Genomic DNA, 27,767 nt, shown 5'->3' with positions numbered 1-27,767 from the left:
CTCATTTTAAAAGCACACAACCTGTTTTCTTACGACGTTATCACGTAAAATCATCGTCCGTAAACCGGCTTTACAGACAACCTCTTTTTTTTTTTTCAAAAAGGTGTCGTTAAAAGCATTTTGCACTTCCGCTATTAAAAGGCTAAGTGGCTTCATTTGGTAGGTATGTATTTCAATGTTAGGAATGTAGTTAAAATCCCTTTAAATGTTTGAACAGTTTAAAAAAAAATTTGAATTTTATAAAACTTAACAAAATTATATAAAAATTCAACGACTTTGCGAATAGTTAATCGCGAGAATAAAATGTGTAGTAAGGTGGTCCAAAAAAACATTTTTTTCGATATTCGGTCGGGCCATCTGCTAAATTTGTCCCACTTATCTATAACATTCACGTTGTAAAAATTCAAGTTGCTATCTTAAGCGCAAGAGGGTGCTGATAACAGTTCAATGTTTGAGTTTTGTAAGTAATTTTGATTTTTTTTTCATTTTGTGTTTATAATATTTTATTCAAGTTTTCTTTTCTTTAGAAAACAATATTTTTTATTAAAAAAAAAAAAATGTGAAGAATAACACCACTTAACAAAATATTATTTTTTGCTTTTAATTTGTTTTTACTCTATTATTAATAATATAAGCCAAATATCACGTCAAGTTTTATTTATACATATATCCACTTCAAGTTTTGATGCAGTTTCGGTTAGGTTTGTCATTAGTTAGTTATTGGTGTTTTTATCTAAATTTTGAAGAGTTAATTTGTTTTCAAATGTTGTTAAGAAAGTGTTAATTAAGCTAAAACAGTTTTTGCTATGTTTGTGGCAAAATAATTCTTGGAAAAACTAAAAGACCAATCACAGATGTAGTAGGGGAAGTGAGGGAAAGACCGCCCTTTTAGTGTTTAACTGCCTTAAAAACCAATAAAAAACATCATTTAATTAAAATAAATTCTTCATTCATTGAGTTATTTGTTTTCTGCAGGAACTCTCATTATTACATATATATCTCATAAAAATATAAAATACTGGATAAAAGATAATGGGACATATTCATAGTCATTTTTAGACCCCAGTATATCTTAGACTGGGCTTTATCCAATGTTATTTTAATAATATAAACTCTTAGAAGCAGCTTAGACATTGTCTATGAATATGGCCCAATACGTTTTGAAAAAAAAAAAAAACATCTAACAAAAACGGTCTTGCCCCCACATGGGGTTAAGGCCGCCCTATCAAATTCTGTGAGTAGTAAATCCGTGTCTTTCTTTAAAATTTTTTTTTTTTAAATAATCAGTCACGTATGATATATTTTCATCCGTTCCCACCTTTTATTAGAAAAAAAGAAAAAGTTAAGACTTTTAATTATTTCACTTTTAAAAGAAGGTAAAAATTATTTTTCACATGAAAGATAAAGATTTCATGAAAAAAAAACACACAAAATTTAACGTAACTCTTTAGGTTTTCAACCGAACTTGCTCATAGGGTAAATTCACAAACGTCAAATTTTTTGGTAGTGATTACGCATCACTGCTTTTTCGCGATGCTGATCGTTGCTCAGCTGATGACGATGCGATGCTGATCGACAAAAAGTTTTACGTTTAAAAACAATTTTTGCCTAATGATGGAAATGTACGAATAAAAACTTTTTGTTATAATTAAAATCTGGAGCCTCACATTTTATCTCCTCCAGAACATTCCTCCACAATACTGACTTCGATTTTCTGCCTCCAATAAATTCACCTTCATATCGCACATGTAGTACAAAAGTGTCACAACTCAAAAATCTTCATTTTTCAATAGAGGCGATAAACCAATTTACCGAGAATAGAATGAGTATATTTATTAATTAGTTAATTTTTAGAAGAGGAAATATACTTTTAACCAAATTCAGACAACCAGCATCCTTTAAATTATCTTAAACCTTGGAAATTCACGTTTTTAGAGTTGTGACAATTTTGGTGATCTTTGTACCCAAAAAATAATGTATTATTTTGAGTTCAGCCACTTTAGACAAATTTTTTTTGAGTTGTGACAGTTATGTTGTACTTGATTCTAAATAATTATCAAGTTTTTTCACCGCTTTCATATTTTGTTAAGAAAAAATTATTGAATGTTATTTCAATACAATGTCGTTTATTCATCACATCTCTTTTGGAGCCTTTCCTTATCTTAAACTGAAAACTTTAACTTTATTTGGAATATGAAATTATTCAGAAATTCTCTTTGGTATCTTGAGGTACTCATGGATCTCATTATTAACACTCATGTATCTCATTATAAACACCGTCGTAAAAAAAAAAACATAGGTTTAATAAAACTATAAGACCGAAGCACAAAATCACATTATATAAGAGATTTCGGTGAGATAATTCACAACAGGGATTTGAGATACTCACGTTAGGAAACCAACATTTTTTTTTAGACTAGCTTAATAACCTATAAGCCGTTGAAATATTTTATTCACCTAACTCATGTCAAAATATTGTTTAGAACACAACGAACGAAAAAATTTAATTTTGGATTTTTAGGCGAAGTGCTAAAAAATTTCAGACTTTTTTGAAGTCAGCATGTTTTTTGTAGCTAGAAGTTTATTCGTCTAAAGTGTCATAACTCGAAAAACATCAAAAAATGTATGAAAATAGGATTTGTTTTGAGTTGAAGTGTTTGTAAAATATATGCCCTAGCTAGCTTAAGGTTTGATAAAAAATTGGAAGCTTTAAAAAGCAATATTTTTAAATAAACAACAAAACTGTATTAACTCTAAATAACAACTTTTCATTTATCTAAAGTGTTGTAACTTAAAATAATACAAAGGGGATACGGTAACCTCAATCAACTAAAATGTCACAATTAAAAATGAAACAAATGCTTTGCTCCAGAAAATTCAGCAAAAGTGTTTCAATTCAAAATGCAACCCTCGACTTTCTTGAAAATTGTACAACTAAAATGACACAATTCAAATTAAGACACTTTTAATACTTATGAAACAACTTTTTCCAACAAGAATCACGTCACAACTAAAAATATGTCATTTTTGTCAAAGGACTTTTTTTTCAAATGAAACATCTAATGTCGTTTTCTATTGACGAATCTCAGAATGAGATTTGTGAATTTGACAGCTGAAAGGGGGGGGTGAAGAGGGGAAATAGTGGACAAATCTCAGATTTCATGATCTATTTGCGTCCTGAGATTCAAAAAAATGACAAAAAAATGAATCTGAGATTCAAGAATCTGATTCCGGATTTTTATCAAGATTCACGCATACAAACACACGCACTTTCACACACACTCCTCTGTTTGACATTTGTCTGAACATTTGTTGTTGTTTTATTTTTTTTATACGCACAAAACTAGATTTCATATTCTATTTGCAGTGGAAAATCTGAGAATTTTACACTAAAATCTCAAAAGTCAATAGAAAACGACATAAAACGACATTTTACCTTCTGGAATAGAAACTATTCAAATTATATCAATGGCAACTAGATAGATTTGTCCGGGAAAATTTCAAATATTTTTTTTTTGTCAAAAACTAAAAATATGTGTTTTTTGAGTTGTGACACTTTTGTACTACATGTGCGATATATTAATTTGATTTCTATTAGTTGTTTAATTTGTGTGGTGCTGGTAAAATATTCCCTAAATTTCTTCAAATTTATTCATTTATAAACAATTTAGAATTTGATTAAATACTTTTCATTGTCCTTTTCCTTCATTTTTACTCCAAATCGCATCGGCATCACCAAGTTATCCAGAAAATTCTTGATGCTTTTTTGTTTGATATTTGCGCATCAGTTTATCCAAATTTGCAATAATGAACGATTGACTTTTAAGTGATGCTATTTATTTGCGTTTATGAACGTGCTACAGGAATGATCGCAAATCATCTCTGCAGTGATGCGTTTGTGAATTTACACATACTTACAGACATGATCGATCATACTAGAAGCCACTTATTTTATACAAGTGTTGTCAATTTAATTTTTTTTTTTCATACATCAACATAGTTCAAAAACGGTCCTGCGCTCATAGGGGTCCTTGCCCCCAGTTCCCCTATTATGGGGATATTTTCAATACTTTCATAATTTTTGAACAACAACAAAAAACCGTTTTCAGTAGGTACCCTGAAATGTTGAGTCCATTACAAAACCACAAAATAGGAGTCCACATGTCCTTTAATTTTGCCCATCTAAACTTGAATTTTTTTCCCTGAAAACCTGGGCTGGGAAGACAAAAGCGATGAATATGGTGTACGTTTATATAGAGATTTGAAATACTATAGGAAGAGAGGTTTTTGGGATAAAAATGTATGATCTATGTAAAGAGAAACTGACACTAATCAGTATAAAAAAGCCTGTAATTTAAGTCATTTTTGATTTTTTATGATTTATTTAAGCAACATCTGAAAACTAGAAAAAAAAATACATTTTTGAAAAAACTTCACGTCCTAAAGAGTCTTATTGAGGGTTAATACTGCTGAAACGTTATAAAGTGATGGAATTAATAATTACTTAATAAGCAAAAAGTGCAAATAAAATAAATCTGTGTAGGTACTGCCTCAACAAACTATAGGGGGTTGTTGAAAATTATATTCTTTGCAGACAATCGTAGACTACCTTAATTTAGCATGATTATAGAATAAGCATTGAAAATTCCAACAAGTCGGTGCTTTTTTTATTTTTCATATACAAAAAAGTGGAAAGTTCTTTCCACATTTATATGAATACAATTAGACTGGACTTAATAAATAGATCTTAGCTTTAAAATAAGATATTGCTGATTAGAGTCTATTTCAGAAGTGATGTTTTTGTTGACTTGTTGCTATTTCTTTTGGTTTTATACATACTTAATTGATGTGTTATATTTTCCTTGGCTGAACTTCATTTCTATTATCATATTGCTAAGTTCTTCAATTTCTAGCACATAAATTTTAATTTTTTTCCAAAGGTAGCCAATGAATTTCCCTTGTCGAATTCCTGTATTATTTACTATCGATTGGTCCCAGAACTAGATATTTTAATGAAAAAAGTCACGAAGTGCATATAAAATAAATTTTTCAACTCCTTTTTTTGTCTGGCGTAATCACTGCCTTTGTCGTCGTGAAATGTTGGATATTTGTAACTATGTACGATATATTTGTTAGAGTTGAGATAAGTGAAAACAGTTAATCTTCGAAAGTTTCCACTGAAAACTTGTGTTAATTTCCTTTTGCATTTTTAATTTTTATTTTGTTGAATGTTTATAGACCAAATAGGGTAGAGTTGCCTATGGTATGGTTTTTTTAAATTTTACTGCCGAAACATACTATCGTAATTAGTGTTTTGTGGAAACAATTTCAGAGCTAATGCTTTGAAATGTTGTTTTTCTTATTAAATACATATATATTATTCTTCAAATAAAATAGGTTTTAAATAGGAAAAAGATGTGAATTTTGGTAATTTTAAGGGGGGCCGGAGATAGAACACAAAAAAAGCTTTGAAATTCAAGAGTTTCCTGTATTCGGCCCCCTTTTATTGATAAAAGTTTAAAAAATGGGGAAAAATAAATACATTTTTAAATCATTTGATGTTATAACTTATTAACAATCAAAATTGTTTCTAAATTCTTAAAGCACAAAAATTTAAATAAAAAACATTCAATTTATTTAAGTTTGACCTTATAAAGTCAGTGGCCGGAAATGGGACACTAGGTGGCCGAAAATAGGAAACAAAGGCCGGATTTAGGAGAATCGGACTTTTTTTATACAAAAACTTAAACAAAATATTTTTGGGAACTATTATTAACTATTTTTTTTTTACCATACTGAAAATTTATTATAAAAAGTACATTTTATTTCAAGAATTATTCGAAAATGTTGATATTTGACGTTTCTGTGCTTTATTTTATGAGACAGAATCCTTAAGGGGCCGGCTACTAGCAACTCTACCCTAGTTGTCATAAACTAATGTTTCTTACATAATTATGATTAATAAAAAACATTTCATTTTTTGCAATACAAAAATATCCCACATTTATTGTTATTTCATTTTATTTACAATGTTTTACAAAAAAAAAAAAAAATAATAATAAATTAAACAACCAAACATTTTTAAATATTTAAAAAAAGATAATTTTTAGTTTTAAATATAATATTAAATTAAAATTGAATTAATGTTTAAAACACTAAACAAATAAAAATTAAATAAAATATTATTTTTTTTTAGAATTCAATTAGCATTTCGATTTTAGCAACCAGAAACGTTTATAAATGTGTTCTTTGATTTTATATAGATACAATTTCAACACAGCGCCAGGCGTTGAGATGTTTCATTTTGAAAAATGAACAACATCAATATACATTAGGCATTTTCTTATCTCATTACTAGTTCCCAGCTGGAGAAGCAGCAGCTCCATTTCCTGCTCTGCTATTTAACTCATCGGCTGACACGAAATTAATAGACGCCGAATTGATGCAATATCGTTTTTTTGTAGGTTTTGGTCCGTCCCCAAAAACATGACCCATATGTGCGTTGCATTGAGCGCAGCGAACCTCTGTGCGTATGCGGTCTGGATATTTAATTAGTAGTAAAATATTTCCCCCTTTTTATTTTTGTATTTATTCAAATTGCATTTTTTTTTTTTTTTAATTGCAAAAAATTTGTTACATTTTTTTTTAAATAAAAAAATAATAATTTCACAAAAAAGAAACAGGCCAGGAGGTGGAAGGAAGTGAGGTGAAAATATGAAACATGAGAACACATAAATGGATGATAAATGACAAACACAAATAAAAAATATAATTAAATCAAGTGCAAAAAGCAAAACAAAAATATGTTTCCATAATAAATTTTATGTGAATAAGTTATTTGTTGAATTTACCAAAAAGCAAAAAAATATGATAGAACAAATAAATAAACAAAAGAAAATGAATGAATTAAAAAATGAGAGAAAATAAGAAAAAGACGATTAATTTTAATGTATATTAAGAAATAAAAATTAAATAAATTAACAATACCAATTATATTAAGCAAAATGATTAGTTTTGGTGATTGTATTTTTTTTTTTATTGTTGATGATATAATATTTTTTTTTTATTTCGTTTTAATGCACGTTGATAAAACATATTTTTTTTACCCCCACACAGGCACATAAGAAGCGGAAAAAGAAGAGAATAGAAAAAAAATATATATTCATTATTATAATATAGGACATCACCAAATGGAAAAAAAAAACAAAACAGAACGAAAATTCGTAAAATAAAAATTAAAAACATGGTGTTTTATGTTAAATTGTTGTTGTACAAGTTGATGTTGTGTACATTGTAATGTTGTGTTAATATAAGCAAATAAAAAATACCAAATTCAAATGAAATAGTGAGAAAACAGTGAAAATGGCTATGAGACGTGATGAAAAATGTTGGTTTAAAAAATTCTAATTAAGATTGAAAAATAGTCAAAAAAGTTTATAATGTAGGTACACATGTATCTATTTGTGCAATAAATACATAGTAAAGTTAGTAAATACAGTCGATCCCCTCTAAGTCGAACGCCATCTAAGTCGAATTTCCCTCTAAGTCGAACTTTTTCACCATTTTGAATGAACAATTTTTAAGAAAAAATATTAAATAAATCAATCTAACTCAAACCGATTTTCGAGTACCGTGAAAGTTCGACTTAGAGGGAGACGACTGTATTTGAGCTTCGTTTCAGTAAGTGTCCAAAGCTCGAATAATTAAAACCTAATATGTTACTCGAATAGAGTCACAATTTGAGTTATATCCAGCAAGGTTTATGGTCTTATTTCAACAATTCTTAAACAAAAGACCTAACCTAATAAAAACATATGTAGGAGATAGCAAGGACTTGTACCGGACACTGGCTGAATTAGCTTCTTGTTTACCTGACTCTGAAAATATTAAAATATGGATATTTGGCACGCATTTTAAGTAACTACTCGATTTTTTTTCTTATTAAAAAATAGCAATCTAATAATATACCAAAGAAGTTTTTTGCAACTTACTTTCTTTCACTTAAAAAAAAAAAACTAAAAAAAACACATTTTACTAGCACCTAGAGTGAAACAAACTGCCACATACCCTAACAGATAAAATTCAAAAATTGGCTTTTTGAAAGTGATTCTATGATATTCTAGCACCGAAATGTGACACTACTGCAAAATTCACAACTTTTTGTACATAATTAAGTTGAACCACCTTTTTACTTTAATACCAAAATTAGAGTTAAACATTTTATTTCACTAATAAAAGTAGGCGTCTAGACGAAAACGGAAACTGGTAACTGTCTCATAGGCAGATACGCCGCAAGACTAGGCGTAGTCTAAAACGATTTTTACCAACGTTACTTGGACAAAGAAGATATTATCCAATATTTTGTATGCTCTGCTCATGTCCAGCTTTTTCCAGTATACGTAAACTATAAACTATATATAGAAAAATACTTTCTAGATGATAGATGATAGAAGTGATCTAACTAACACGGACATCTTCGATCTCCACCGATTTATTTGAACCTCCAACTAAATTAATTAATGGAGATTGAGAAAACACTATTTCCGATAGGTTTTCCTATTCACTGCGTCGACCCACATTCTCCATCTGTTGCCTAGCAGCCTAAACTATCAATGTCCGTTCCCGAGTTTTCATAAGATTGCATGAGGTTCCAAAACTTTGAAGCCGTTTTTCTCAAAACTACAATTCTGTAGATTTGTGGTTTTGGCTTTGTGCCCACGATATGACTTATTAATTTTGAAAGAAACAACATTAGATGCAAATTGCTTGATTATTTCCTTCCATTGTTAGTGCGGTAATTCTAAATTTTGTTGAGTAGATAAAGTACTAACTGTATAAAAGCTATTAAAGTTAAACTTACTATGCTGAGTTATTGAGCACAACCCTATCACGTTTTGCTTAATCTCGACCATAATATGCACACAAAATTGGACGCTCTATGAGGGAAAGTTTAGTCAAAGGCACATATGCCACAGTGTCCGATTGAGTTTCAACCGTCAAAAATTGATAAAAATTAAAATTTGTTGATTGTTCTCTGTGTTTTTATATAATAAAATAACGACTGTTTACGTCAGACCAATAACTGTATTTTCAAATTTAAATTTCATAAGAAACTGATGGTTATTGAGTGTTTAACTATACCACATTGTCAGAAAAAGAAAACGGTATTCAACAATTATACAGGGTGTCCCGGGATGAGATAAGAAGATTTTGAGGGATGATTTTTGGGTATATTCTAAGAAAAAAATTGTTCTACAGTAACTCTCTATCTCCAAAATATCTGAGCAATAAAAAGATATAATAACATTTTTTAAATGCAGGTACAATGATTAGCATTTCTTCTAAAAATCAAGACATTAATGAAGTTTTTATCATAAGTATTAACGAAGTTATTAACATTAACATGAGTAAAGGCATACCAAAGTAAGCGTTTTCTTAAATCATCGCTAAAGGGTATCAACTTAGCAGATAGAGAGTTACTGTAGAACAATTTTTTTCTTACAATATACCCAAGAATCATCCCTCAAAATCTTCTTATCTCATCCCGGGACACCCTGTATAACTATACAAATGACATCTTTTTCAATTCTGTGGTCGAACTACGGCATACGTTCGTTAACGTATGATTGCTATGTGTCCCTATCTTTTTCTACTGATTAAATAGAGAGAGCAATAGTGAAAACGTTAACATATGATAGTAATCGTGTGCGGTGATTCGACCCCTGGATTTCCTGTTTTTTGTTAAGCGTTCCTCTTTCAATTCCTAAAACTGGGTTCAAAGAGAATGCACCACCTTAATTGTGTTTTGGAAAGTAAATGATAGATTTTACACAAAATAATTATATAGGTTTACTGTGTATATTATAAATACCTACGCATAAGAATAAGATAATATAATATAATCGTATAATTTAGATCATTGAGATAATTGAAAAAATTTAAGAGTAAAACCTAAAAAAAATGTTTAAAAAAATTAAGTTTTTCAAGCTCCACTAAACTATATTTGCAAACATTTACCTCAAAATATTTTATTCTAGCCACGAGAAATAGTTATGTGACTATTTTAACAATCCTTGTTCTATGATCGTTAAATTCTAATAAATATAATTGTAGTAAAAATAAAACATGCAGATTTGTATGTCGAGTAAAAAGTTTTTTTTTTTTTTGTTTTTAGGAAATTCTTAATTCTACTTAGATAAAAAGATGAATTCAATTCGCTATTGCAAAATGCTTTGTGAGAAAAAATTATAATAACATAAATGATGAATGAATTTGAGATATGATTTATTACATAAACAAAACGAAACAAATAGTTTTTTTTTTTTTTTTTTTTTGGTTGAGAAATAAAGAGAAGAAAAAAACATTTTCAATTAGAAACAACATTCTTTATTCGATTTTCATTTTATTATTTTTTTTTTGAAGCAATTAATTTAATTTTGAAGAAAACGAATAAGAAAACACATCAAACAAAACTAATTACAAGAATACAATAGGTTTCTTTTTTTTTTCATCTTTCTTTAAATTAATGTTAACAAGATTCTCATAAAAGCTTCGCCTCTTTTTTAACAGTTTCTTTTTTTTTTTGTTAAATATATATTTTTTTGTTTATATATATATATTTATTTTGTATATATAGGCACACACACGCACAAACAAATTTTCATATTCGAGTATAACTACAATTTTTTTGTTGTCGAGATCAATTGTTATTTAATTATTATTTTTTTTTTCTGTTTTGTTAAATTATTTTTTGTTTTGTTCATTTTCTGATTTATTTTTATTTTTTATAGAAACGAAATCAATTGAAGCTGAATTGATGCAATAGCGAACTCTTGTTGGTCCGGGACCATCATCGAATACATGACCCATATGAGCTGAGCATTTGGAACAGCGAACTTCTGTCCTCACCATTCCTAGCAGTTTCGAAACAACTACTTTAATATTTTAAGTGATTTCAAATCAAAAATTTAAATTTAAACAAAAAATTTGAAATTATAAAAAGAATAATAAACAAAAATAATAGTTTGATTTAATGAAAAAAAAAGGAAGAAGAAGAAAAATTGTACTATTAGGCAAATTTGAATTTGAAAATTTTGTTAACGATGCTATATTAGCTACTACAAAAATACAAAAATTTATTGTTTTTTTTTTTTTTTATTTTCGTTTAAGTCTAAATTGCTTGTGGTGTCCTAATTAAGTTTCAAATTGAGTTTTGATAAATCAAAAACTGTCAAATACACATATGTAGTTAAATCAATAAGAACCCAAGAGCATAAACACATAAACAAATTAACATTTATATACAAAACAAAATACATACATTTTTTTAGAATAAGAAGCATAACCATTTTGGCGTGTGTTGCATTTCAAAATATACAAGCAAACAAACAGATGAAACACAGTGTATTAAGAAGCCAATTAGCAAAACAGAACAGAATCACAAATTTTAAAGAGAATTTTCAATCGAAGAGTAACACCGTAAACTAGAGTGTGCAGATAGTGATGATGGTGCTGCTCTGTGATTGAAAATTATTAAATCATTTTTTAACAAACGAATTTTTTAAAATTAAAAAGAAAGTACATTTAATAAAAATTTTAAGGTTGTTGCATAAGAAATAGTTGGCAGTTCATTATCAAACGATTACAAACATAAGACATCTCGAAACTAATATATTTATTAATAACCTCGAGTGTAAAATTGGAAAGAAATTAACTTAGAGAGTTTTCACTGAACATACTTAAATGTTTACTATTTCAAATAGAAATAGTAAAAGCAGAAAATTAAAGCAAATTAGAGAGAGATAATTGTCTTAGTTGAAAAGATGTGGTTTTACAGCTGACTAATCAGAGGCCCGAAACCTTACTAACATTTTAGTCCTTAACGTTTCTGAACCTTACCATTGATTTTTTTTCAGTGTCGTGTTGAATTGTAAAGTTTCAATATTAAACCACCCCTTTTCTTGGAACAAATGGGTACCAGCACTGGAAAATTTGCTTAAATTGTCACACAACTGCGTCCGAACAGTAAAAAGTTAACCTCGAGGAAATTGAAGATTTTGGATCAAGGCTTCGCAATTCGGTAGACCTCAAAAGCCTTAATCAAAATAAACTTCTAAAATTGCTTTTGCTCGCATTTTATCACAATTCGGATTTGAGCCTGGTACTTTGCTGAATAGGAAAGCAAATTTTCATACAAAAATTGGACAATAAAACTGAAAATTTTTCTTATTGGAAAAAAGTTTATTTGGCCGCTTCAAAGTTCTATTTGATTTGAATAATGTTTTTTTAGTTTTGGACTCGAATTGGAGACTTTTGTATCGTTTCAGCTCAGAACTAGTTTTTAAACATAAAATAAGTGACCATTTTATCTTCATATTATAAATTGTATATGTATATGTATTTATGAAACTTTTAAAACCCAAAGAACAGAAAAAAAGCCTTTGGCCGAACGAACTTTCACTGAGAGTAAAAAGTAGCTAATTTGAATGTTGGCTGGATGGTTTTGGTACTTAAATGACCCCTTAGCTGTATCTCAATAATATATATTTCAAAGCTTCTTAGTAGAAGGTTTAGCATTATTCAAGTCATTAAGTGGTTTCCTTCACTTTAAAAATGATTGGTTGGGGTTTTAAAACCAAATTTTTTCAGCAATCGGGTCACAACATCGAATTCTACTAAATATGTATGCTAAACATTGACCAACAAGATATTTTCCCAGATGATTGCGCTTTGTTTTAGTTAAATTTCATATTCGTTTACAGTTTTTGTGAAACGAAAACAAATACATATTTGAGCGAAAAAATTAAGCAAGATTCTTGCTTAATAAATAAAATCACAGCATATGACTAAACAAGCTAATTTTACGTCACGTACTCACATTAGGTTCCAAAATGTAAACCCTGAATTTACATCTTTTTCCGGAACGACAATTCTATGTCGATGGTTGGATGTACATTACAAAATATTATATAAAATACTTCGAGCATCTTCTTGTAGCTATTCTATTGAGATTTAGGGTAGTTCCCAATGTGTTTTAGCAATGTTAAATCCCAACTTTTATGAATCTCAATCTATTTCTGAATCAAACTTTTGTAGTTTGTCTGTTCTTTATTTGAACAAAAATCTAGAAGTTTGGTGTCTTGATACATGTAAACAGTTTAAAAAACCTAAACTCACTATATATCTTTTGAATCACATGCAACTCTAATGAAAAAAAAACTATTTCTTAAATACAACAACCTCATAAACAAAATTAATAGAAACCATGTATTTTTGTCTTGGTGGTCTGAGGTGATTTACTGTGGCAGTGTTTGTATCATTCAGTTGTTGTGTCTATAAATAACTCACAAAAAAAACGACAGATGTCAACAAACTCATCTTACCTGGAATACTTGCGTCTTTATGCAGTGTAATCTTTCCTTGATCAAGAACATCATTAAATGCTGGCCAACCGCAACCTGAATCGTATTTTGTATCCGAGCTAAATAGATCTTGATGACACACTATGCACTGGTATACACCCTTTTCGTAGTGTTTGTTATAACATCCTTAAAGACATTAAAAGAGTTTTAGTTAAGAATAAAGTAACAAAGACGGAAGAATAAATTAATATGAAATTACCTGAAAATGGACGTTCTGTGGCTGCTTCTTGGGTAACTTGGTATTGTAAGGGAGTCAGTCGGGTTTTAAGATCCTTCTTATCTATCACAACTTTTTTATCCATTTTGTTTGTTTGATTGAATTTTCCTGTAGTGTTATCTAGATGAAAAATTAAAAAAAAAAATATTTTTATAGAAATTGTTAATAAATGTTTGTAAAATTATTATTATCTTATGACATATTAATGTTTTCATATATAAAATGAAAAATCAAAAATAATTTTGAAATAGGTATGATTGCTTCCCCTCGAGAATTTAATCCGGATTCAATAGTATGCAGAATTAAAATAGTATTCATTAATAGAATTCAACTTTTCGATTTGCTTTAAATTTGCATAAGTGCCCTTAATTATGAAAGTGGACTAAGTCACTGCTAAAAAAACGATTCAAAGTATAAAACTTATTATATTTAAGGTTTGAACTTCATTTAAAAGCGAAATTGCAGTAAATAGACTTTTTTATTTTTCTTCAATTGTTTCAAAAAAGAATCTTATTTTTATCTTATAGACTGGTGTTTGACAAACTCAAAAATAACCAAAAAGATAAATAAGGGATTGTGTAAGTATGACAATCTTTGGGTACCTGGTCCCAGTTATATCCACTTAATCGAATATGCCGATAAACTAGTTGGACAAGGTTTAACTCTTCCTGTATCCATCGCAGAAGAATTTGATTAAAAGTGGACAAGGGCAAAATATATGAATACACTTATAAATACTGAACTACAGGTGGAAAGTTTTGACAGATTGCAACATATCGAGGAAAGTGTGTTTCACCAACGACAAAAAATTCCAAGAAACTATTAGCTAGAACCAATCCTGACGTAAACAGTAGTAGCTGTAAGCAAAGGTCATTGACCGTTAGGCTAGCATGCTCTGAGACTACATACATACATAATATATCATACAAAAAGTGGGTCCTCCAATTCCGTCCGTGCGTCTGTGCGTTCATTTGTACACATTTCCACAGCCTAAACTGGTGGAAGGATTTTCTTCAAATTTGGTACAGATGATTTTTATGGAATTCTGAGTTGTTTTTTTTTTTTTTGCTTCCTTAGAACGTGTACCTCCCATACAAATTATAGCTAATTACTCTTAACGGTTTTAACGATTTTGATTAAACTTTGCATACGTTATATTCAAAGCAATTGCAATATAAATGCATTTTTTATGAAAAGAGTCATATAACAAAAAAAATTTTGGATTTAACCAAAAATTTGGTGCATATCGGCTCTTCCCCTAAATCAACCAGATTTCTTTAAAATTTATATGGAGGCAGCTCTTATAACCTAGTTGACTAAAATAAAAGTGCTTTGAACTGCAAGAGCAAGTACGTCCGTGAATAAAAGTTGCAAATTGAGTTTTATCATTCTAAACAAATTTTATCAATATTTTGTTACAAAATAGAGTATAAAAAAAGAATATTTTGATAAATTAATTGTTCCCATCTATTAACCAATATTTTAGTGAAAGAGTTGCTAAAATCAAAAATCAATTTTGGAAGGGAAGTAAAATACTTGTTCAATGTAGAGGGTTTTAGGAATTTCACAAGAACTCTATTTAATCGAAAACCGTAAAGATTTAGCTGATAGATAGTTATTTTATGTACCTACTTGAAGTAGGACAAAAATATATATAAAACAAAATCTGAAAAAAAAAAAAACATAATCACAATACCCAAAAAGGTTCATAATCTTTAAAACTACATTCTTATCGTATATATATTTATTTCAACTTAAGATAAGGATTAATCGCAAGAAAACAAACACATGACTTCAATTTGAAAGAAAATTCTACTTTTTACCTGCTTTTTAGAGTCCCTTAAATAATTGTATTTGTTTAATTACCTGTTGTTTAAAGAATCTTATCTGATTTTGAGATGAAAAATAAAATTAAATAACGATTTAGTCGAGTCAAATTAGACATAAAATTTGTAAAATCTCGGAATCCAGGGAAAGTCGATGCATCTGAAAAACGAGTATAGGGCTGCATTATAAAAGGGTCAAATAAGAAAGTTAAAAAAAAAAATTTCACCGCTCTCGATTACAACAGTTTTTATGGACCGTTAAATGTCATTCCGTATGCAAGCGTCAATCGGAATTGCTGTCTCATTTTAGATTTTTATCAAACTTTGTAGGGATGTTCTCTAGGACTGTAAGGAAGCAAATCCATGATGATTTAATTTTAAGTTGCGTGGTTTCCCCGCTACCCGCATTCGAACTTTTTCAGAAGGTCATTTTTATGTTATTATAGCTTTGCGTCTACTAAAGATATCTTTTTGTTTGAAACGCCATTTTAAAGCTTAAGAGTAGTAATTTTTGAATATATATTAAAAAATTACGTAATAATTATCCCTGAATTAAAAATAATTTTTGAAGAACTGGTAATTTTGCTGATTTTTCATGGTTTTTGACTGGCTCCAGAACCTTGGCTATTATATGTAGGAAGCTTATACTTACCAAATATTAAATATAGATATTTTTCAACAAAATAAATCTAAAATGAACTCGATGGCTGTACTCCTTATGTAAAATTTTAAGTTCAAAGTATTGAGTATTTTAAAAAAGCTAATTTTTATGCTGTCATTTTCTACGATTTGACTAAACGAAAAAATGTGAAACTTACAGTGTGTTAAGCTAAGAGTACGAACTAAATATACTATTGATTTCATGCTTCTATCTTATGTCAAACATAGTGCAATCATAGCCTTAAGTAGGGGTTTTTTTGGCTTTTTAGCATTTTTGCGAATTTTCAAACAAGCGGTACACTAAGAATATATGAAAATAACACAATTTTATTTAGAGGACTTAAAGTTAAAAGTTTCAACTTAACACACTGCTAGTTTCATGTTTCTATCTTTAGTCAAATCGTAAAAAATCATAGTATAAAAAAATATTTTTTCAAAAAACTCAAATCTTTGAACTTAAAATTTTTGCATAAGGAGTACAGCCATCGAGTTCATTTTAGATTTATTTTGTTGAAAAATATCTATATTTAATATTTGGTAAGTATAAGCTTCCTACATATAATAGCCAAGGTTCTGGAGCCAGTCAAAAACCATGAAAAATCAGCAAAATTACCAGTTCTTCAAAAATTATTTTTAATTCAGGGATAATTATTACGTAATTTTTTAATATATATTCAAAAATTACTACTCTTAAGCTTTAAAATGGCGTTTCAAACAAAAAGATATCTTTAGTAGACGCAAAGCTATAATAACATAAAAATGACCTTCTGAAAAAGTTCGAATGCGGGTAGCGGGGAAACCACGCAACTTAAAATTAAATCATCATGGATTTGCTTCCTTACAGTCCTAGAGAACATCCCTACAAAGTTTGATAAAAATCTAAAATGAGACAGCAATTCCGATTGACGCTTGCATACGGAATGACATTTAACGGTCCATAAAAACTGTTGTAATCGAGAGCGGTGAAATTTTTTTTTTTAACTTTCTTATTTGACCCTTTTATAATGCAGCCCTATACTCGTTTTTCAGATGCATCGACTTTCCCTGGATTCCGAGGTATAAAGCTAATTTGACTCCACTAATTCGAAATTCTAACGTCGGAAAAATTTGTGGATAGTTTCCATTCATTATCCTTCAAATTATAAAATAGAAAACATAAATTGAACATCAAAATATGTGTCTACATTCTTCCATAGATTAAATATTGAAAAGTAATTATAATTATAATTTGTATGTCAACACTTATAACAGCACAAATAATAAACTATATTTAATTTACTTATGCTTTCGTTGTAACCATGGGATTAGTGGTTGCTCAAAAAACTAGAATTTTTCTAAATTAAATTAAATTAATTTATGAAATCACCACCGAATATTCAAAATCCAATCAATAATAAATCAGACACTACTATAATAGCAGTAACCTTATTAATCCTTTCGCATTACAATTCACAATATTTACAAAGCACACGTAGCCATTGAAAAACCACACTTGACCGAGACTATTGACTCAGCTGAACATCCACACTTGCCATTAATTATTATAATTTTTTTTTCAAGCAAATCAAATTAGCAACTTACAACCGCAAGGACGCCTCTTCAAATTGAACTAAAGAAAATATTTTTTCTCCAGACACACAACTTCGCCAGCAAGTGAGGCAGCAGATAGGCATTATTTCTCTATTATCGTGTGAATTCCTCAAATAATCTTATGATCACAGTTTTTCCTATTATAAATACATGGTTGATCTAGTTTGTATAGTAACTACTTGAATGACAGTTTAAAAATTAGGATTTTATCTTGCGATGACACACACACAAAATGCTATAAAGTTTCACTTGAGAGAAGAGGCATAAAAGTGTTTTGCAAACTATTTTGCGCACCCCTCAATGGATTAACTCATAAAGGAAAAAAAAAGAAAACAATAAATAAATAAATCTCATTCAAATGACGAAGCACGTGAGAAAGAATGAATACTTAAAGATGTAATCAACGGAACACTTAAATTCAATAACAAAATCCTACAAAAAAACCAATGAAAATACAAACAAAAAAAAAATATATAAAATGAAAACAATTTAACACAGTAAACTACTATATTTTAGAGAGCGCCGAGAAAATAATTTGGTGTCGAAAAAGTAAATCCATGGCCGGATTTCTAATTGCATTTATTTGGTAAAGCAGAAACAAAACAAAAAATAATAATAATTATGCAATTGTTGGCATGCAAATGTTGTTCGAATTATTATAATATAGTGGGATATTAATTTTAAGGTCTTTTTATGCACTAAATCCAATAGAAGTGTTTCTTATTGTAACAGTCAATTAAAAAGTAAAAATCAATTTATTGTGAAAAGAGAACTTTTTCATGTGTAAACATCTTAGCTTCCGGTTTCGAATAAATCAAATGCAAAAAGGTATAATTTGAAAGTTTACATCTTATCTTTTTAATTTTAACACAAAAAAAAAATAAGAAAAAATTGTTAACGCCCTTGAAAAATATCCGTAGGAACTGATAGGCGAATAAAGAGTTTTTTCTTAAAAGGTCATTTTGCGATTTTTTAAACAATTTACGATTTCATTCTCCACAAATAATGGAAGCAATATCGACTTCAAAATGTCTTTATACTTGATAAGATCCATTATTCCATTTATTTGGAAACGCATGTGAAAAAGGCGCCTATTTTGAAAGCCGGTATACAGGGTGTCTCGCAATTAGATCGGGAAACTTAAGGGACGATTCTTGGGTATATTCTACAATAAGACTGTATGTGTATGTGCAAAGTTGATACCAATTAGCGATGATTAAAGAAAATGCTTTCTTTGGTATACCTTGACTCTTGTTACTTATAATTTAATTTTTTTTTTGTTAATACTTATGGTAGAAACTTTATTATGATCTTTATTCTTAAGAGAAATGTTATCCTTTGCAACTGCGTTTTAATAATGTACAAATCTTTTTTGATTGCTCAGATATCCTCCTGAGGCCATCGGTATCACTAGTGATACTTCTTTCCAGTAACTTTAAAACCCTGGGTCTAACTAGGATGGCAGATGGTTGTAGGTGCTGTAGAGATTCATATCCCATCAAGAGATGGTTCTTTAAACTAAACCATCTATACATGTTTTTTGTTTGAATTTCAAATTTCAGACTTTTATAAAAAAAAATAACGATTTGAAAATTCGACCTAGTTGAATTGTTGAGTAAAATTAGATTTTATTTTCGTTTTTTTTTTTTTTTTGAAACCTAGTTTTCTGGTATATTTTTTACATTTACTATAAAAAATCCTTTAAAAAACTATTTTTCTGTTTGGTTCATGCTTGGGTCACAAGAGGATATTAATGCTTAAAAGATGTACAATTTTTTGTTGCCTGGGCTAATTTTTTACCTTGAGGCAAATTTACTTCGAGAAATACTTGATAAACAAATTTTTATTAATTTATTCTTATGAAGGAAACAATAACAAAGGTTTCTTCTGCGAAAGACTATAATAAATCTTTCCAGTTTCTCTTTATTTGCTCGAGATAAAGAGAAAAATATATTTTGGTTCTAGTGGCAAAAAAAATTAACTATGTGTCAACCTTAGTTTAAAAAACTTCATTGTAAATGCACTTTAGTTTCGAGTTACCCTACTACCATCTAAAAGAACATTGCTCTCATACATCTGAATCAAAGAACCACCCAGGATTTTATGTTAACACCCACATCCACATAATCTCAGTGGGTCCATTATCTATCATGTGCATTTTGACCAAAACCAAGCTAACAGCGTCATTTAAAATGTACTTACAGCGTATGAGCTCTAAATTGTATGAGCTCATGATATAGCTTTTCATTTTCAGTCTCATAATAAATCTGTGGCAATAAGACAGAGTAGCTTATGTCGACTTAAGGAATTTCAATGTTATTTTTTTAAGGCTTTTAATTGAACTGACATTTTTGTTTTTACAACTAAGCGTGAATCTTAGCTCAATTTCTGTAATTTTGTTTTTAAATTAAAGCTTATGTGTAATAAATAAATGCAGATAAGAGTTGACTGGTTTTAAATTTTTTTGTTTGGACCTAAGCTACTGTCTTATTGCCACAGAATAAAATCACACTTCGTTCTTATTAATCGACTTTTTAGCAAATTTCGATACATATTTTTGGAAGAAACTAAATGGTCTGAAAAAAGACCTGCCTTGTAGGGAATAGAATGGATCACAAGGATTTAACCGTTTAGAAGATATTTTTTATTCAAATATCAAAATGTGTCAAAATTTTGACACATTATTATTTTTTTATTTACTTGAAAGTAAGGCTAGGACCACATGTGCGATTTTGATCGCGCGATTATTCAGTCGCAAAAATGGATCACAAGGATTTAACCGTTTAGAAGATATTTTTTATTCAAATCCTAACGCCCACTGATAGTTTTTTAATAACTAATTAAAATCAGTGTAAACTGGGAAGTGGCGGATCTTTCCATTAATATTAAGAAAAAAAAAGAGTGTAACTCTTTTAAAAAGTTTAAGAGGAGTTTCGCAATCCATTTTTCCGCGTCGGAACGAAAAAAACAAACATAATCGATTCTTTTTGACCCACCTTTATAAATAGTTCTATTAAATTTAAACTTGCTAATCGAGTTGTTGTCTCAAACAAACAAAGCTAGCAAATTTATCGAAATGAATCGAAATCTTAAATCATAGGTATAAAACCTTAAAATTATTTTTTTGATTTAACTCGAAAACCAAGCCTGACTTTGAAATGGTTCAAAGACACTTTTCATAGCAAATTAAATTTTCTGTCAAGTTAAGATGGTTAAAAAATTTTAAAAATTATTTTTGTCTAAAATTCTAACCTAAAATCAAAGAAAAAAAAGTTAAAAAATTGACAATTTTATTTTTTTTTACTAAATCAAGGGGCATTTTGTGTATGTAGCCGGGACGTCCAAACTTTGTACTAATGAAATAAAGTAGAGGTAAAATCCTTTGATAATATGCAATTTTTAATTTTTTTTGTCAAGAAACAACTTAAATGTACCTATTCAAAAATTAGCACTTTTTCTAAATTTTTGACTTTTTTAGTTAAAAGCAAGTTTTTAAAACTCGATAAAATCGTATTAATTGGTAACTTTTAGACTTTTAAAGTAAACATACTTCGAGGGATTGATTTAATATAAACTAAATATGACAAACAAAAAAATTTATTTGCATCCTTATGGCCTTTTGTGCAATTTTGTGTATGTGCATTTTTATAAATTCGGGTCGAATGGATGGACGGAGAGCCATTAGCTTTGGTCTATTGCATAGAAGAACATTTAATACCAACTCTTTTACTGTTTTCAATGGCCTGAAAAACAATTCTTGTAAAATCCGCGACCAACGAAAAGTTTCTCTTGAAAAACGAAAAAAATACTCTAATGAGTTTGAAACAAAATAGCTCAGGGAAATTAGTAAATCAAATTGCACTTTTCGCGGGACAAATTTTTTTCATGGAACGTATTTAGGTGAATGTCCTTATCGTAAAAGTGAATTTTTTGGGATGATAAGATATCGGGAACAGCCGCCATCTTGGAAAAGAGGTCGGTGCCGTTTTTATTTTATAACTCCATTTTTACTCATTTAAACCAAAAATGTCCGAGGGTAGACTTATTATCAATTAAATTATCTAAAAAATGATATACAAATGAATTCCGTGAGTTAGTTAAATTCAATTTTATAGTCGGTCAAAGTCCGGGTTCTTCTCGCAAGGTTAAGACAATATGACATTTTTTCAAATATCTGAAGAACTTTTGATTTGTTTGGGATTTTCTTAAAGAATGAATTATAGCACTTTTAATTATCTATGAAATGAACCCTTTATTGTTTTTGTAACCATCACATTGTAGAGGCAACCAAACGTCGAAGTCATGATATACGATTTTTTAACTGAACATATTTGGGATTTCAATAGTTCAAATAAACAATCAAAAATTAAACACAATAGTCTCGAAAACATAACGGCTTACACACCTCATATCTTGAGTTATACTTATCGTAATGCTGAGATTGAGGTGTTCATGTTTAGGAAAAATGACAGGGCATCAGTTCTTATATTTAGAATTTTAAATAGTGTCACTTGAGCTTATTCACATTAATTGGAAAATTCACTTCATTTAAAACCTCGAAAACCATATAAAGGTTAACATTAAAGATTTCAAACTTTGAATTCAATATTTAGACGAATATAGTTAAAAAACTGTTTACTTATATTTTGGTTATACCTCCACTTCAAAAATTTGCTCGGTCTAATAGAAGAAAACTTGTTATTTTCTCACTTTTGGATAGTAGAATGTGAACTTCGACGTTAGATGGATTATACATTATGTTGGTTACAGTAACGATAAAGGGCTCATTTCATAGATAATATAAAGTGCTATAATTCATTCCTTAAGAAAATCCCAAACAAATCAAAAGTTCTTCAGATATTTGAAAAAATGTCATATTGTCTTAACCTTGCGAGAAGAACCCGGACTTTGACCGACTATAAAATTGAATTTAACTAACTCACGGAATTCATTTGTATATCATTTTTTAGATAATTTAATTGATAATAAGTCTACCCTCGGACATTTTTGGTTTAAATGAGTAAAAATGGAGTTATAAAATAAAAACGGCACCGACCTCTTTTCCAAGATGGCGGCTGTTCCCGATATCTTATCATCCCAAAAAATTCACTTTTACGATAAGGACATTCACCTAAATACGTTCCATGAAAAAAATTTGTCCCGCGAAAAGTGCAATTTGATTTACTAATTTCCCTGAGCTATTTTGTTTCAAACTCATTAGAGTATTTTTTTCGTTTTTCAAGAGAAACTTTTCGTTGGTCGCGGATTTTACAAGAATTGTTTTTCAGGCCATTGAAAACAGTAAAAGAGTTGGTATTAAATGTTCTTCTATGCAATAGACCAAAGCTAATGGCTCTCCGTCCATCCATTCGACCCGAATTTATAAAAATGCACATACACAAAATTGCACAAAAGGCCATAAGGATGCAAATAAATTTTTTTGTTTGTCATATTTAGTTTATATTAAATCAATCCCTCGAAGTATGTTTACTTTAAAAGTCTAAAAGTTACCAATTAATACGATTTTATCGAGTTTTAAAAACTTGCTTTTAACTAAAAAAGTCAAAAATTTAGAAAAAGTGCTAATTTTTGAATAGGTACATTTAAGTTGTTTCTTGACAAAAAAAATTAAAAATTGCATATTATCAAAGAATTTTACCTCTACTTTATTTCATTAGTACAAAGTTTGGACGTCCCGGCTACATACACAAAATGCCCCTTGATTTAGTAAAAAAAAATAAAATTGTCAATTTTTTAACTTTTTTTTCTTTGATTTTAGGTTAGAATTTTAGACAAAAATAATTTTTAAAATTTTTTAACCATCTTAACTTGACAGAAAATTTAATTTGCTATGAAAAGTGTCTTTGAACCATTTCAAAGTCAGGCTTGGTTTTCGAGTTAAATCAAAAAAACTGAAAACCGACCAGTGTTGCCGTTTTCTCAGAAATGCACCAATGGATTTAGTAGCACTTTTGGGTGGAGTATTCTTGTATGCCAAGGAATCATAATCGCCAATAAAAAGTCTTGAACGAATTTGTTCTATTTTTGCTCTGGAGCTCGGGTCTATTAAATAGACTATAGGATTAATAAAAGAACATAAGATTTTATTTATATTTTATTATTCAGTCGCAAATGTGTAAAAATTTTGACACATTTTAATTTTTTTATTTACTTAGATGTAAGGCTAGGACCACATGTGCGATTTTGATCGCGCGATTATTCAGTCGCAAATGTGTCAAAATTTTGACACATTTTTATTTTTTTATTTACTTAAAAGTAAGGCTAGGACCACATGTGCGATTTTGATCGCGCGATTATTCAGTGTCAAAATTTTGACACATTATTATTTTTTTATTTACTTGAAAGTAAGGCTAGGACCACATGTGCGATTTTGATCGCGCGATTATTCAGTCGCAAAAATGGATCACAAGGATTTAACCGTTTAGAAGATATTTTTTATTCAAATCCTAACGCCCACTGATAGTTTTTTAATAACTAATTAAAATCAGTGTAAACTGGGAAGTGGCGGATCTTTCCATTAATATTAAGAAAAAAAAAGAGTGTAACTCTTTTAAAAAGTTTAAGAGGAGTTTCGCAATCCATTTTTCCGCGTCGGAACGAAAAAACAAACATAATCGATTCTTTTTGACCCACCTTTATAAATAGTTCTATTAAATTTAAACTTGCTAATCGAGTTGTTGTCTCAAACAAACAAAGCTAGCAAATTTATCGAAATGAATCGAAATCTTAAATCATAGGTATAAAACCTTAAAATTATGTTTGAAAAATTGCAAATTTTTGTAGTTTCTGAATCAAATTACACTGTGATAGTTCGATTTTGCAACAGAAGCGAGACACATCGATTCTAGTTAATTCGAGTATGCTGAATTCAGTGGTGGCAACCGTTTTGAAAGTTTGGCTCAAGTTTTCGAGATATTTTGAAAATAAAATCTTAGGTCGGGACTATTAAAATACTGATAATTTCGAATAATTAAGTTTTTTTAAGCAGTTTTTAGTTTAGAGAAAAGCTATTCCTGTATATAGCTGTATGTTTAACACTATTCCAACCTAGATTGTTATGTTTCGGTCGCTTACAAAGCATTTTATAAACAAAAACTTCACTTTTTCATGTTTTTTTTTTATTTTGTTGACTTTCAAAGCCTTTAATATTATTGTATATTATTTAAATAGCATATCATTCCAAAAATGAATAAAATACTGCAAACCTGAAAAAGTTCACTAGTCTATTAAGCTACGGAAATGTATTAAATAACACTGGTAAGCAAAATTAAACTTTTTTTTTGCCACAAGAACCAAAATATACTTTTCTGAAGGTGAAAGGGGTGCTAAACTCGAATTCGAAGCCATACATATTTATTTGGCTTCCTTTTTTTTTAAATATTACAGTTATAAAAGGGAAAAAATGTTATTTTGACTGCTTTTATCCCGACATGATGTAAGTATATAAGAACGTTTTTTGTTCTTCCAAAAACTGTTTAATTCATTAATTTATTTTCTGATATATCTTAAGCTTAAGCTGAAAATCCAAAAACTATCTTAATTTAATCTTAAGTTCAGGTTTTGATACATTTCCGTAGCTTAGTATGCTGATTTTCACTAGTGAACTTTTTCAGATTTGCAGTATTTAATTTATTTTTGGAATGATATGCTATTTAAATAATATAAAATATCCCGAATCAATGTTAAACTCAAATTGCCTCCATATTAAAGGCTTTGAAAGTCAACAAAATAAAAAAAACATGAAAAAGTGAAGTTTTTGTTTATAAAATGCTTTGTAAGCGACCGAAACATAACAATCTAGGTTGGAATAGTGTTAAACATATAGCTATATACAGGAATAGCTTTTCCCTAAACTAAAAACTGCTTAAAAAAACTTAATTATTCGAAATTATCAGTATTTTAATAGTCCCGACCTAAGATTTTATTTTCGAAATTTCTCGAAAACTTGAGCCAAACTTTCAAAACGGTTGTCACCACTGAATTCAGCATACTCGAATTAACTAGAATCGATGTGTCTCCGCTCTGTTGCAAAAAAAAAGTTCTAAAAACTATCACAGTGTTATTATCAACTGCTGTTTCTTTGGGCTTAAAAAAAAAACTTTAAAATAGTATAGGGCGAAGACTAACCTAGGGCTTCCATAAGCAAATTAAATAGTCATCACAACGATTTATTGATATCTCTTCCAGGAAAGTAATCTGAAGACAGAGGAGACATTCTTGTTTGAATCATAAAAGCATGATATTCAATGGATTTCCATTTAGGATTAATAAAAGAACATAACGATTTTATTTATAAACAAATGAGTAAAATAAAACCAGAAATGGAGAATATAGTCGTCAAGTTTTCAACACCAACCAAAACCGCCCCTGATTTATATTTGAAATCGAACATTTAATTTAAATGGGTGGTCGAGGTAGGAGGCAAGCAGAAGGGCAAACAGAAGAGGAAGCCAGAAGCAGAAGCCACTGAAGTATGTCCGCCGCTCCGCACTTGTTTATGCGCGCGATCTAGAAAACTGTATTTCTATTATTAGACAACTACCGTCGTCGTCGTGTGGATGTTTTATTTTATATCTGTTTCTTTTTTTTTTTTTATCTTACTTGTATTTTTATCAACAAAACAAAAAAAAAAATCATTTCAATTAAATTCAGGTCGATGAGAAACGAAACGAAAAACAGTGTGAGCGTGAGGTGGAGGTGCCCTGCCTAACAAAACACTCTTCTGCCTCCCTCTCGACTGCTTCTTATGGGCATATAGAATGTGCGCGGCACTGTGTCGCGTACCAACTAGAGCAAGTGATGAAAAAATCATCATCGAAAATGTTTTTAAGCAGAATGAGAAGATGATTTGTTTAAACTTTCGCCAGTCTAAAGGCGAATTTTAACAATCCAATTTAATAAACAACATAATGAATGATTGATTTTGATTAAATGTGGGCGAAGTAGGCGACAATTTTTTATTGGGGCTTCTTCTGAGACTTACCAGAACAAAATACAACTGTTTGCCTGTTGATTGAAGATGGTAATAAGAAGGCTGTGGCAAGAACCGAGGTGGCAGCAACCGTGGGAGACAACACCTGCAGAATTGACAAAGTATTTCCAAGTTTTGTTGCACCCCGACGCAGGAGGACACCGAGTACCATGTTACGAAAAGTCTCTAATATAAATGATGGTAGTTTTTTTTTGTGTTCTTTTTCAGCACTACAGACGGTTATTCAATAGTTTTTTTTTTGTTTTTAACTTCCTGTGATTCTTTTCAGAGAATGAAAAAAAAATTCTTAGCACTTTCAAGGACACATGAGGAGAACAGTGGATGACGGTCAAGTAAATGAAAAAAAAAAAAAAAATTAGAGGCCAAACTCTTTTTTAGATTTTATAATTCTCACACAGGTTAGATAGTATAAAAAAAAACTCACCTTAATGACGAAATAATTTTTGCATTGCAAATTTATGTATAATAAAATATAATGAGAAATTGTTTATGCGAGTGTGGTGCGCACGAAAAAATATACTTTTTTTCTCTTTCGTTTTTTTGTGGGTTTTCAAGTTCTTTCTAGTTGAGAACACAGCAAGAAAATCAGTAGAAAAAGCAGGAAGGTGACATAAGAAAATTCAACAATAGCAAAAATTCATTTTGGGGAATGTGTTCAATGAGAATGAATTTTTGAAGTGTCATTTTGATACGTCACTGCTAATGGAAGCATTCAGGATAGAAAATAAAGTTTTTTTTTTTTTTTTTAAATAAAAAAGTGCAAATTTTTAAAAATCTACTCACAACTTGCTTGAAATTCTTTGTCGAATTCCTTTAAAAAAAATTCGATTTGAAAACAATCTTTGGTTCAGTAAATAATCATGACCGGCACATTGTTTAGGACACATAAATCGCAGTATGATCAATTTTAATTCGACATTTATTGAAAAAGAAAATTTCATAGAAAATTTTGTACGAAGGTGGTTTAGCCTCGGATCAGGAATTTAACTCACCAATTTCTGCGGATTAGGTGCGTGTCAACTTCGGTTCAAGCATGGATA

The 27,767-nt window shown here is 29.4% G+C and overlaps 1 protein-coding gene across 11 annotated transcripts; it reads right to left on the bottom strand.

Annotated features, from left to right (window-relative positions):
- Positions 1–6,080: 6,080 nt before the first annotated feature.
- Positions 6,081–27,321, bottom strand: LOC129913684 (methionine-R-sulfoxide reductase B1). Of its 11 annotated transcripts, none has more exons than XM_055992482.1 (5): positions 17,209–17,248; positions 15,505–15,562; positions 13,621–13,758; positions 13,383–13,547; positions 6,081–6,572 (listed from the first exon to the last, which is right to left on the bottom strand). In XM_055992482.1, the coding sequence occupies exons 3-5, from the start codon at positions 13,721–13,723 to the stop codon at positions 6,355–6,357; spliced, it is 486 nt and encodes a 161-aa protein (XP_055848457.1). In that variant the 5' UTR covers positions 13,724–13,758; positions 15,505–15,562; positions 17,209–17,248; the 3' UTR covers positions 6,081–6,354. The 11 variants fall into 11 exon arrangements, with proteins under 11 accessions (XP_055848457.1, XP_055848458.1, XP_055848455.1 ...); XM_055992474.1 differs by lacking the exons at positions 15,505–15,562; positions 17,209–17,248 and adding exons at positions 26,719–27,019; positions 27,152–27,321 and having other exon boundaries at positions 6,084–6,572; XM_055992475.1 differs by lacking the exons at positions 15,505–15,562; positions 17,209–17,248 and adding exons at positions 26,719–26,987; positions 27,152–27,321 and having other exon boundaries at positions 6,084–6,572.
- Between the last annotated feature and the right edge of the window lie 446 nt (positions 27,322–27,767).

The sequence above is a fragment of the Episyrphus balteatus genome, chromosome 3 (genome assembly GCF_945859705.1).
Source record: "Episyrphus balteatus chromosome 3, idEpiBalt1.1, whole genome shotgun sequence".
NCBI lineage: Eukaryota > Metazoa > Arthropoda > Insecta > Diptera > Syrphidae > Episyrphus > Episyrphus balteatus.
The sequence above is the reverse complement of the archived record's forward strand: the minus strand, read 5'-3'. Positions and strand labels throughout refer to the sequence as shown.